The sequence below is a fragment of the Triturus cristatus genome, chromosome 9 (genome assembly GCF_964204655.1).
Source record: "Triturus cristatus chromosome 9, aTriCri1.1, whole genome shotgun sequence".
Classification (NCBI taxonomy): domain Eukaryota; kingdom Metazoa; phylum Chordata; class Amphibia; order Caudata; family Salamandridae; genus Triturus; species Triturus cristatus.
Genome location: NC_140592.1, coordinates 484,794,126 through 484,807,097, shown reverse-complemented (window position 1 = coordinate 484,807,097; position 12,972 = coordinate 484,794,126). Strand labels below are relative to the sequence as shown.

General features: G+C 49.4%; 1 protein-coding gene across 4 annotated transcripts in view; it reads right to left on the bottom strand.

Annotated features, from left to right (window-relative positions):
• The window catches only part of DPP3 (dipeptidyl peptidase 3), a 533,904-nt gene that overhangs the window by 187,810 nt on the left and 333,122 nt on the right, over positions 1 to 12,972 (bottom strand). For all 4 annotated transcript variants that reach the window (XM_085625440.1, XM_085625443.1, XM_085625441.1 and 1 more), the window contains 2 exons: positions 10,825 to 10,949; positions 10,211 to 10,331 (listed from right to left, as the gene is read on the bottom strand). In XM_085625440.1, coding sequence (XP_085481566.1) covers positions 10,211 to 10,331; positions 10,825 to 10,949 — 246 coding nt within the window. The remainder of the gene's footprint in view (positions 1 to 10,210; positions 10,332 to 10,824; positions 10,950 to 12,972) is intronic.

Below are 12,972 nucleotides of genomic sequence, written 5' to 3'. Positions count from 1 at the left end.
GCCATAAACCAATTTCTGTATGGAAATGGGGATGACCCAGCCTATGGTATGGATAGATGGCTGCTACCGGGAGGGGACTTTACGAGGGCGCTATACTCTAGACCGGCTAAGTTTCCGCTTACTGGACCTACCAGACACGCGGTGCAAGTATGGCACGTGGTTAACCGTAATCTGGGATGGGCCAACAGACTCACGCTTGCTACTCCCCTTTGGGACTCGGAACAGCTGGGAACACTAGGACGTACTAAAGGGTTCGACAAATGGGCATAGGTATCTCACATATAAGGGACCTCTGGGGGCGGAATGGGGTGTTGACCTTCACCTCGCTACAACAAATGTACGAGATGGCCGACTCTGAATATTTTAGATACGCACAGGTCAAACATTCCCTACAGGCTAACATTCCGGCTGGAACGTCGCTACCAGAATCCTCTCCTCTCGAGGATAGACTGCTTGACGGACACCTGCCAGAAAAAAGCATATCCCTCACATACAAAAAACTCGTTCACCACACTCCAGACCCTTTGAGAACACTTAGGGAGAAATGGGGGTGGGACGGTCTGGAAATTGACGATGAAGAGTGGCAAGAGGCACTCTCCTCCCCTAAAGAAGTCACCATTTCGGCGAAATTGAGGTTGGTACAACTAAAAATTCTACGCAGGGTTTACCTCTCGGGGCAGCAGCTAATGCTCATGGGTAGAAGTGAGGATGGGATGTGTAAGAGGTGATGCAGGCTGGAGGGTACCTTCCTGCACGTAATTTGGGAGTGTCCGCTGATTCAGGACTTCTGGAGAAAAATCCTCGAATGCATGAGTGTGGTCTGGGGGGTGACCCTTCGGCCGGAAGTTAAAAGATGCCTTTTGAATATCTGGGAGCCCACAGACCTGAATGTGAAAGGGAGACTCTGGGTCACACTTGGGCAGATGATCGCCAAGCGAAACATAGCAAGACTCTGGGGGGCTGCGGCACCACCAACAATAAAGGGGTGGAGGGAGGACATGGATTGGTGTATGGCAAGAGAGAAAACAGTGTACGTTGCCCGTGGATGCCCCAGGAAATGGATAGCAATCTGGACCAAGTGGAATGTATATCGGGGAGGACTGTGTGAACCTCCTAATGTTCCCTCCCTTGACGATCTGAAACCAATTGCATGATGTATTGTTGCAAATTGCGATAACATGAGACGAAACACCAATGCTTGTAAATGACATGGTTCCCTTAAAATGTGCAATTGGTTTTCTGTATGACATGACCCTGTTTGATGTTCAATAAACAGAATTAATATAAAAAAAAAAAAAAAAAAACTCTGGCTGACTGTCTGCTTCCCTCTTGCAGGTGGGCAGCCGCTTGGCCAATAATGTGCACGTATGGGAGACGATCACCAGCGATGCTTGGGTGTTGCACATTGTGCAAGGATTTTGCATGGAGTTCTGCGGCTCCCTGCGCCAGTGGGCAAGACCCAGACCCAGACCCATCCAGTTCTCACAGCGAGATATAGAGCTTATCAATGCAGAGGTGGCCTCCCTCCTTGAGGAAAGGGCTATCTGCCCCCACAACCCTTGACCTTCCTGGTAGGTCGCGCTTCCCCCCACCCCCCGCTGCAGCTCCACCTGCACCCCCGCTGCCACCGGTGATATCGAGGCCCTCCACCACCCGCAGGCTTCCACCTGCGCCTCATCCCTGGTGGCCAGTGGTGGCCTTAGGTTTGTACCCGCTTTATTGTGTGTGCCTGTAACTGTCTGTGCCCCCTGTCCCCCGCTTTGCTTCTGTGCCCCCTTTTATTCTGTACCCCTCGCCAACTTCTGTGCCTCCGTTTATATTGTACCCCTGTGCTGACTTCTGTGACCCTTTGATTTTGTACCCCTTGTGCTCTTTTCTGTGCCCCCTTTTCGAGTCCGTGCCCCGCGCCGGTCTCCTTTACCCCGTCCCGCCACTGCCTCCCTTGCGGCCCCGCCCCCTCTGTGCCCATTCGCTCCACCCGTCCCTCGCCTCCCAGCTGCTCCTCCCTCCCCACCTCCCCATATAGGGCGGCCGCTGCGCGGTGAGGAGAGCGACCCTTGACTTTCCTGGTTGGTCGCTCCCCCCGCTGCAGCTCCGCCTGCACCCCCGCTGTCGCCCGTGATATCGAGGCCCTCCACCACCCGCAGGCTTCCACCTGCGCCTCATCCCTGGTGGCCAGTGGTGGCCTTAGGTTTGTACCTGCTTTATTGTGTGTGCCTGTAACTGTCTGTGCCCCCTGCTCGCCGCTTTGCTTCTGTGCCCCCTTTTATTCTGTACCCCTCGCCAACTTCTGTGCCTCCGTTTATATTGTACCCCTGTGCTGCCTTCTGTGCCCCTTTGATTTTGTACCCCTTGTGCTCTTTTCTGTGCCCCCTTCTTGAGGCCATGCTCCACGCCAGTCTCCTTTACCCCGTCCCCGCCGCTGCCTCCCCTGCGGCGCCCCCTCCCGCCCATTCGCTCCACCCGTCCCTCGCCTCCCGCCTCCCAGCTGCTCCTCCCTCCCCACCTCCCCATACATGGCGGCCGCGCCGAAGGCGTGACTAAGGCAAGCCCGTCTGCGCCTGGACCGCACCCAGCGCCAGAACCCCTGGCCCCCGCAGCAGCCACAAGGACCGCCGCCTCCACTACAACGCCAACACCCTCATCGCTCTCAACCCAGGAAGGACCCACACCTGCTGCAAGGCTGCCCCGAAGCGCACCCACGGTCCCTTCACCTGCCGGAACTGCAGCTTCTCCTGCCTCGAAAGCGCCAAGACACCTGCCATGACTGAACCCAACCAGCTTAGATGCATCCTGATCAACACCCGCTCCGCACACAAACACGCCGTCAAACTCTGGGACCTACTCGACACCGCATCACCGGACGTCGCCTTCCTCACCGAGACCTGGATGAACGAAGCCTCCTCGCCAGACATCGCCATAGCCATCCCAGACAGGTACAAGATCACCCGCAGAGACCGCACCAACAGGGCCGGAGGAGGAATTGCCATCGTCCACAAAAACACCATCAGGATCTCAACAAACACCAACGACACCCTCAGCACCGCCGAACACCTGCACTTCCAGATCCACACGAACCCCAAGACCACCGTAAGAGGCACCCTCGTCTACAGACCGCCAGGACCCCGGCCTCAATTCTGCGACTCCATCGCCGACCTCATCAGCACGCACGCGCTGACCTCCACCGACATCCTCCTCAGAGACCTGAACTATCACCTGGAGAACAACAACGACAACAACTCCTCCACCCTGATCGACAACCTCGGACTAAAACAGCTCGTCACGACGCCGACCCACATCGCCGGCCACACGCTAGATGCCATCTTCTCCTCAAGCCCACACGTCACCTTCAGCCACACCTCCGAACTCACCTGGATAGACCACCACTGCATTCACTTCTCCTTCCGAAAACCCCCCACACACCACCGCACCCTACCCTACAGACCCCCCGCCGCTGCTGGGGCAAAGTCACTGAAGAACAATTACAGACAAGCTTCGCACTCAACCCCCTGACTAACCCCACCAAGCCCGATGAGGGTGCACTCACCCTCGAACGCTGGATGAACGACTGCTCCAACACCGTAGCCCCGCCGAAAAAACCCACCAACAGAGACACCAGCAAAAGAGTCAGCTGGTTCACCCCGGAACTCCTCGACTCTAAACACACCTGCTGGAAATTGGAGAACATATGGCACAACGACAAGATGCCAGACAGCCGCGCTGCCCACAAAGACTCCATCCGCAACCACCACCACCTCATCAGGACCGCCAAAAGGACCTCCTTCACAGACCGCCTTGACAACAACGCACACAACAGCAAGGAGCTCTTCACAATCGTGAAGGAACTCTCCAATGCCAGCTCCAGTGCCAACGACATCCCACCATCGCAAGCGCTGTGCGATTCCCTTGCCACCTTCTTTCACCGGAAAATCACCGACATCCATGACAGTTTCAAACCCCGGATGACTCCTGCAGACCTCGCCGCACCGGACCCACCGCACCCCACCGCCCACGACACCGTGACAACCTGGGCCAACGTGAGCATCGAGGACACCATCAAGACCATGGGCACAATCAACTCCGGATCCCCGTCCGACCCTCTCCCGCACCACATCTTCAACAAAGCCAGCAACTCCATCGCACCCCACCTGCACAAAATCATCAACCTCTCCTTCGAGACCGCCACCTTCCCTGAGAACTGGAAGCACGCAGAGATCAACGCCCTACTGAAGAAACCCAAGGCGGATCCAAGCGACCTCAAGAACTTCCGACCCATCTCCCCGCTTCCGTTCCCAGCAAAGGTCATCGAGAAGATAGTTAACACCCAGCTCACCTGTCACCTCGAAGACAACAACATCCTGAACCCCTCCCAATCAGGATTCCGCAGCAACCACAGCACCGAGACCGCCCTCATCGCCGCCACAGACATCAGGATCCTTCTAGACAACGGCGAGACGGCGGCCCTCATCCTCCTGGATCTCTCTGCCGCCTTCGACACCGTCTGCCACCGCACACTGCGCACGCGACTCCAAGACGCAGGGATCCGGGAGAAAGCCCTGGACTGGACCACCTCCTTCCTCTCCGGCAGAACTCAGAGAGTCCGCCTCCCCCTGTTCCGGTCCGAGGCCTCCGAGATCATCTGCGGCGTCCCTCAAGGATCCTCCCTCAGCCTGACGCTGTTCAACATCTACATGGCACCACTAGCACGCATCGCCCGACAGCACGACCTCAACATAATATCCTACGCCGACGACACGCAGCTGATCCTCTCCCTCACCAAGGACCCACTCACCGCCAAATCCAACCTCCACCAGGGGATGAAGGCAATCGCCGACTGGATGAAGGAAAGCCGACTTAAGCTGAACTCAGACAAGACGGAGATCCTAATCCTCGGGTCCAACCCCTCAGCATGGGACGAATCATGGTGGCCCGCAGCACTGGGGACCCCCCCCCCGGCCCCCACCAACCAGGCACACAACCTGGGAATCATCCTCGACTCAAAACTCACCATGAGCAAACAAGTCAACGCAGTCTCCTCCACCTGCTTCAACACCCTCCGCATGCTCCGCAAGATCTACAGATGGATCCCGACAAACACGAGGAAAACAGTCACCCAGGCCCTAGTCAGCAGCAGACTCGACCACGGAAACGCCCTCTACGCCGGAGCCTCGTCCAAGCTCATCAACAGACTGCAGAGAATTCAGAATGCCTCTGCACGCCTGATCCTCGATGTCCCTCGCAACGACCACATCACCCCCCACCTGAGGAACCTGCACTGGCTCCCCGTCGAAAGGAGAATCTCCTTCAAGCTCCTGATCAACGCACACAAGGCACTCCACAAGACCGGACCAGCCTATCTCAACAACCGACTCTCCTTCTACGTACCCAACAGGAAACTCCGCTCTGCTGACCACGCCCTGGCCGCGGTCCCGCGCATCCACAGAATAACTTCCGGAGGCAGGTCCTTCTCCCACCGCGCTGCCAGGACCTGGAACACTCTCCCCCTCTACCTACGACAAACCGAAGACCTGCTGACCTTCAGGAGACAGCTCAAGACCTGGCTCTTCGACCAGTAGTAGCAGCGCCACCCCCCCCCCCCCCCCCCCCCCCAACGGCTTGAAATCCTTACGGGTATGTAGTGCTCTTTACAAATTACTTGGTTGATTGAACCCTGCATGAACCCTGCATCCGCAAGGTTTTTTGAGCAATATATTTTTAGTTGACAAGAAGGATGGAGGGCAATTCACCTCTTGAGGGACATGTTAAGTACAAATGACTGGATGGTCTCTTTGGACCTCAAAGACGCAATTTTGGGCATACCAATTTTTCCACCACACAGGAAGTTCCTGCAGTTTCTTTGGCGCCAGCAGGTATACCATTTCACCAATCTGCCTTTCGAGCTTTCCTCTGTTCCGTGGTGTTTCACAAAGGTGCTCGGGCAGGTTGTGGAACACCTCAGAGCGCGGGGAACATGCCTCATTGTTTATCTCGAGGACATGCTTCTGTTGGCGCAGGATCTACAGCAGCTGCAGTTGCAACAGGCGGTCGACCTGTTAGAAGGGCTTGGCTTTGTCATCAACGTCAAAAAATCCCTGCTGGTCCTGGCTCAAAAGGCCACTTTCTTGGTGTTCGTTATGGACTCCATCAAGGCTACTCTCAACCTGCCTTCGAGGAAGATGTCTAAAATCCAACACGAGCTTCACAGGACGCTTGTCAAGCAGAGAGTACCTCTCAAGCAGATTGCCCGACTAGTGGGGCTATTGTGGGCCTCCATCCAGGCCATTTTTTGCGGGCCAGCTGCATTATTGGGCCCTGCAGAGACAAAGAGTTTGATTTGCGGAAAGGAATTCTGTACTCTCATTCGGTGGCCCTGTCCGACGAGGCACGGGAGGAGATTCGCTGGTGGCTTATGCACATGGCGGCGTGGAATGGCGGAGCGATATTTGGCTCCATCCAGACCTAGTGATAAGAGTCCGATGCCAGCAAATCAGGTTGGGGCGCCAGGTGTGGAGTTTGCCACAGGAGGTTCATGGTCACCACAGGAACAGACTGCATATCAACTGTTTGCAGCTGCTGGTGGGCTCCTTCGCGGTCCGGTGCTGGACCAGGGACAGTATACAATCATGTGCCCTTCTCAAGATGGACATCTTGGCGGTCAGGTACATAAATCACCTGGGTGGCACGCGATTAAAGGTTCTTTCGGACCTGGCAACAAATTTCTGGCAGCTCTGCCTCGTCCACCAGATTTCGGTGACAGCAGAGTACCTCACTGGGCAGGAGAATCAGGTAACTGACTGGCACTCTCGACATTTCCGAGACTCTAGTCTTTGGAGATTGCACACAGATGTTTTTGCAATATTGCAAGGCCGCTGGGGACATTTTTCCGTGGATCTCTTTGCCTCCAGACTAGACCATCAGATCTCCCGGTTCTTCAGTCCAAGGCCGGATGTGTTCCCACCATTTGCAATGATCATGAGGGCTTTCAGCTCAGTTCAGAAGCAACAAGCAGAGGTGGTTCTCATCACTCCGATTTGGAGATCGTAAGTCTGGTTTCCGGTTCTACTGGAACTTTCTTGGGATTTTCCAATAGGTCTCCCCCGGTTTCCAGACCTGCTTCTCGATCCGAATCAAGCACCTCATCAGATTGTTCTGGACGGGCCCCTGTACCTGATGGCGTGGAGGATTACAGGGGTAGATGGTCGGTCCTGGGCCTTTAGTCTTTTGCTGGCGACCTCTTGTCCAAGGCTTGGTCCAATAGCACGGTCAAGAGATACCGATCAGCCTGGAGACGGTAGTGCCGTTGGTGTGTGCGATAGGGTAGTAATCCTGTGGGCGCAGACGTAGCGCAGATCTTGAATTTCCTGGTGGATTTGGCCCAGCAGACACTGGCCTACCACTCTATCAACACGTTTCGGTCAGCTATTTCAGCGGGTCATGTTCCAGTGGGAGGTGTCACGGTAGGGCAACATTCATTTGTATGTCGTCTCTTGCGAGGGGTCAGGTTATCTCTACCTCCAGAGCCACGGTATACTGCATTGTGGGACGTGAACAAAGTCCTTAACCTGTTTCTGTCATGGCAACTGAATGATTTCTTATCAAGGAAGGAATTGTCGGCTAAGTTAGCAATGATCCTCTGTCTCATCTCATGTAGACGAGTTTCTGATATTAGGGTCCTGGACATTACGGACAGAATTATTTCCCCAACAGGGTTTTTTTTCACGATCTGCCGGAGAACCAAGAGTCATAACAGGGTAATAGAGTATTCTGCATTCCCGTATTTTCCTAAATTGTGTGTTGTGCAATGCTTAAAAGCCTACGAGGAGAGGTCTTCGGAACTGAGACCTCTGGGAAAGCAGCAACTTTTGACTGCCCTCCGGAAGCATCATAAAGTGGTTTCGTCACCTGCGATTGCTCGTTGGGTGCGGTGGGTCATGTAGGAGGCAGACCTCGATCTGCGAAGTTTTGGGGCTCATTCGGCTAGAGGAGCTAAGGCATCCAAGGCCTTCTCAGTAGGGGCACGTTTGGAGGACATAATGATTAAGGCAGACTGGTCCTCGGACTCGACCTGTAAGAGGTTCTACTTCAAGCCCATTATTGACATGGCCCATTTGGTGGTAAGTAAGCTTTAAACTAGCATAATCCGAAGCCTCTGGTCCTGACAGAATGAAAAGGAGTCAATATAACGAAAAATATCCTAGCTATCGTAACGGAAAGTTTAAATTCTATTAAGGACTCGGAGGCAAAGATTATCCCACCCACGGAGGTGCTCCGGATGGCCAGCATAGAGAATAAGTAAGGTGTTCCTGAAGTATGACAGGTGTTATGTTTGGAAACGGTAATCTAAGGATATATCTGGTTTATTCAAAACTGTTGGTTTCATGCGTAAGCATACTCGCCTCTGACTTAAATGACAAGCGCTTGACTTTGCATTCCTTAATTGTCGTATTTGCGGTACTGATCCCACTTCTTTGATTCCGGGAGGGGAATCGGGGAAACAGGAGTCATGGGAGAAGAGGAATGGCATGACTAGGGTGACGAAAGAGGAGTAGCTGGACACTGAGAAAGGGCTATATGCTGCTTCCTGGCTCCTCATTGGTCAAGGCCTGCTATGCACTTTGTTTCTACCAATTTCCCTGGTGTTTTGGGAAATGTGTTTTTTGTTGGTTAAAAATGGCTGCTGAAAATAAAAGTGAAGAAAGTAAAGCATAATCCTCGCCTTCGAGTCCTTAAAAGAATTGAAACTTTCTGTTACGATAGCTAGGATATTTTCCGTTATATTGACCCCTTTCCCATTTCATTTTCATCCCTTCTTTATTTGACAGTCTATTGATTGGGGAGAAAAGATTCCTAGATCTGCACTGTGTAGCAACTGAGATGGTAGTTGTCAAGTTCAGCATAAACAGATGGCATTTTCCCCAAATATGGTCCACTCAGGCAAAAGCCTTGATTGGGGTTTCATGATTTGCTACTGAAATATAATTAGAAGTAGGACTTTTGTGCAGATAGCAAGCCAACTCAATACAGTTAGAAGCTCAGTTGAAGAGGCTTAGAAATTTACAGAGGTTTGTTGAGGTGATGCTTCAGGGTCAGGTTTTGAGACCCCTTCATCTGGGGCCAAGGAGTCACTCCCACTCATCCCAGCAGAGATGTGGTTGGTCTTCTGCAGGAGTGGTGTGAATAAAGTTATCTGCCTGATGAAGAGGCAGGTGGTTGCAGAGAATAAAGGACATCAATTGGTCATGCAGATGAGGATGTGGACAAGAAGAAGTCGATGATCCTGTTTGAGACTCCTGTGCTAACAAAGCCTCAATCACTTGCTTAAGTGAGTCCAGAAAATTGTCAGTGATGTGTCCCTAGCGAGGCATTCTAAGTAGGAGGGCTGATTATGTGCCCTTAATGAGAAATGCTATGTATTTCGTAGATTAATGTTAATGTCAGTATGTAAAGGGGAATCCGATCAAAAGAAAGTCAAGATTTTCAATACTTTTTCTTAAAAAGAACCATAACAAGTTGCTTTCTTGTGTTGGAGGAAAGTGGCTCTCTTCCCCTGGGTGAAAAGCTCTTGGTGGTATTACATTTCAAGGCAAAACAGAGTATGCTCTGTCCTTCAAAGTTTTCAAAGAAAAAGTAGGAGAATTCTTGCGATTCAGTGTTTTGTGATTAGGTGATGCTGCAGATCATCTGCATAGTTCTTTTCATGGCCAGATGTTGCACATGGTTTAAAGAACCTCTTATTCTTGGTTGGAGTGTCTGCCATTGTGAAAAAAAACATCTCTGTCCCACTAACGGGAGGATATGATATCCAAGCTTCTTACCCTATAAATCCGCATGAAAATGAAAAAAATCTTCACACAGAAGCCCCAGTGATTTATAGTAATGGACGTCTCACAGGGAGTGGAGATTAAACCTCTCTGGCTGGAATTCAGATTTTGACAATGAAACGTATGCACACATGCTCGTGTGAACACTCAACACAATCCCATATACAACACAAATGCACACGTGACAAATAATTCACGCATTTTAAAGATTCAGTCCTGCAGAACTAAACTAATTACAATTATTAATAGAAGACATCTGAAAAATAAGGCTAACCTAGTATTTTAGGAAGAAAGGGGACTACAAGCAACTATGAATTGCTAATTAAGTAAATAAAAGGGCGATTCTATGACACTTGGAAGGTGCCAGTTCTCACGTATACCCTCCTCACCTGCCTCCATTTCTTAGTCTCTGGAGTATAGAACTCCAGCCCCAGGAGACCAGCCCGCACCATGTTCAGCCAGTTCACGTAGATCACGTCTTCAGCCTCAGCTCCCTCCAAGCCAAAAATTCTATTGAAAACAATTGATAAAGTAGACAGGTTACGAATGGGAGGTGTGCTTGCACTGGGAGAAGAGAAAGGAGATGATTACAAAGCAAAGATATCAAAAGTGATCGCTCTTCCTTGAAATGGGAATGAACTGCTGTTGAAAGTGGTCAGCATTAGTGATTTCTGGATCGTGGAAGCAGGTGAAAACATAGGACTTCATATCAGGACAACACTATCTACAAATACTTGCAATTTTATCAATATCTCACTGTCATATATAAGAATCACTTTGTTCCTATCAACATTCTTATGGCCCCCACAGGCATCTATATAAAAGAACCACAACTATAAAAATCAAACGTAGGACGCCAGCAAATTAAACAAAACACAAACATAATAATATAAAGTGCGCTGCACATACATCTGAAGCACCCCGAATTCCATACCAGACTCTCTAAACTTGTCCCAAAAACAAGATATACTTATTAGAATGTCACAAATGGAATTTGGCTTACTTTAAAATTTCCTTGTTAAAACACAGATAAAGTCCAACACACTCTGCTCGACATTCTTCATATGGAGAGGCAATGGTAGAGAACTTGCTGTCCCACGTCTCATTCCCTTTATACCATGTCCGAATCTACAGAGAAATAGAGAAAAAGGAGAAAATAACAAAGACAATACAAACAACAAAAAACAGGTGGCATACAAAAGCAGTGGATATAAAAGCAACAGTTAAAGTTCAAATATAATGCAAAATCAGAACAAAAAGATGATAAAGGGAAGAGTGAAGAAAAACAATTGAAGTGATATGTAAGAAGAAAACACACTAAAGAATGAGAAACTACAGACCTCAGCAATACTAACAGTGGCAAGCAAATGGAGATTGAAGGGAACAAAGTGACCTTTTATCGGAGTTCTTTAAGGGGTCAGAGATAGACCAGGGGCAAAATGAGTGTCTGGAAGTACTAGCAGGAAAAGAGACATCAAGGGCATCTGATTGATCATAGGAAAGTAAGATCCAGATGACAGTGCTCACTTTAGCCCTAGCCTGTCCCCCTAGCACGTCAACAAGCCAATGAGTAATTAGCAACTGATTGAGACTGCTGAGGCACTGCATATGTATTGAGAAATAGACTATTAGTTTTGAGAATTCTGTAAGAGCCTAACAAGTGTACACACTGAAAGGGTTTGTCCTCCAAGACCATCTATCATATTAGTTACTATCAACCATTCCACATTTTCTCTACCCAACCATAAAGAGTACAGACTCCATGGCCAGTTTCTACATTCCTAGTCCACTGATGTCCCTACTTTCTTGCTTAACCCATTCTCGCTCTACACAATGGTAGTCCAACCCCTTGTTAGATGGTCCCCAGTAGAAGTCAGGGACCTAACAAGGTTTCAGCATGGCATCTAATGCACCTTTGGAGGATGAGGAGAGAGGACCGATGGGCGACAGCACTTAAATCTCCTACATCTACCTGGAAACATAGACCATAGAGGAGATCTACCATCCATGGCTAGAGCATGCTAACACCAGTAGATGGATGCAATCTTACAGAAATTTGGATACAGAGGAATCAAAGCTATTTGTTGATATGTCAAACTGCAAAGCTCTGTCAATCTGAAATGAAATCTTGGTTTTGTAGATGCCAATTGCTATGTAGTCTATGTCACCTTGTTGCACACTACAAATACTAAGTTACAGAAGAAAAGATGGAGAAGAACTCTAGCAGAATTTGCAGAAAAGCTTATCCAGTGTCCTAAGTAAGATATCTCTGTATAAAGCATCTTAGCCTCGAAAGTTGGAGCTTATATACTTTCAATTTTTCAATATACTGTCTGGCTTGCCAATGTGATGTTTTATTATATGCAGCTAAATTAACCGAATACCAGATGAGCCTTTGGTCTGAAATTAGGTTTGGTGAGCTTTAGTGGTAAAGATTTATTTGCCATCAACCAGAGGTTCAAGGATTACAGATATTTCAGGTGCCAAAACATGGGGTGCCTGATGTATTTACATGCTACATTTCTTCTGAAGCTTCTCTAACTGTAGCCCAATCCAAGATCTGGATGTGAACATCGTAGGCGCATAGCTGGATTGAGAGTGAGTGGTCGGATTATCAAAAGAGATGGCTGAATTTTTTTTTTTAACTTTATAATTTTCCCCATCAACAGAAAGTACTGTTCTCACTATATACTCATTGGGTACATATGTATACGGTACAATAGTATACATTGTATTCTTATCTCCCATTCTGGTTGCACATTTAACATACTCCGTCCTATCAAACTCGGCTGAATGATTTTTCCATGGTAATAGAAGCACCCAGTAAGAATCTAGGTTTAGATATAAACACTACATTTAGAATAAACCTTTGCTTCTGTAGCCAGGAAAACATTGTAAACACCAGCTGGCGAAATGTTCAACCAGCGGGAAGTCTGATATAAGAAAGATAGAGTGTATAGTCTGCTAGGACCACTAAGGTTTTATTGATAGCCAAGGTAAAGTCTTTTACTAAAATATTGTCAATGAGAGCGCTCAGGCTGCCAGAAGGTCCTAATCTACAACAACATTCTTGGGAGTAGTGTTGGAGGCTATAGGCAGTAATTAGAGCTTTCACTAAGGGGTGAAAATGCATAATTTAAATTAAAAATTA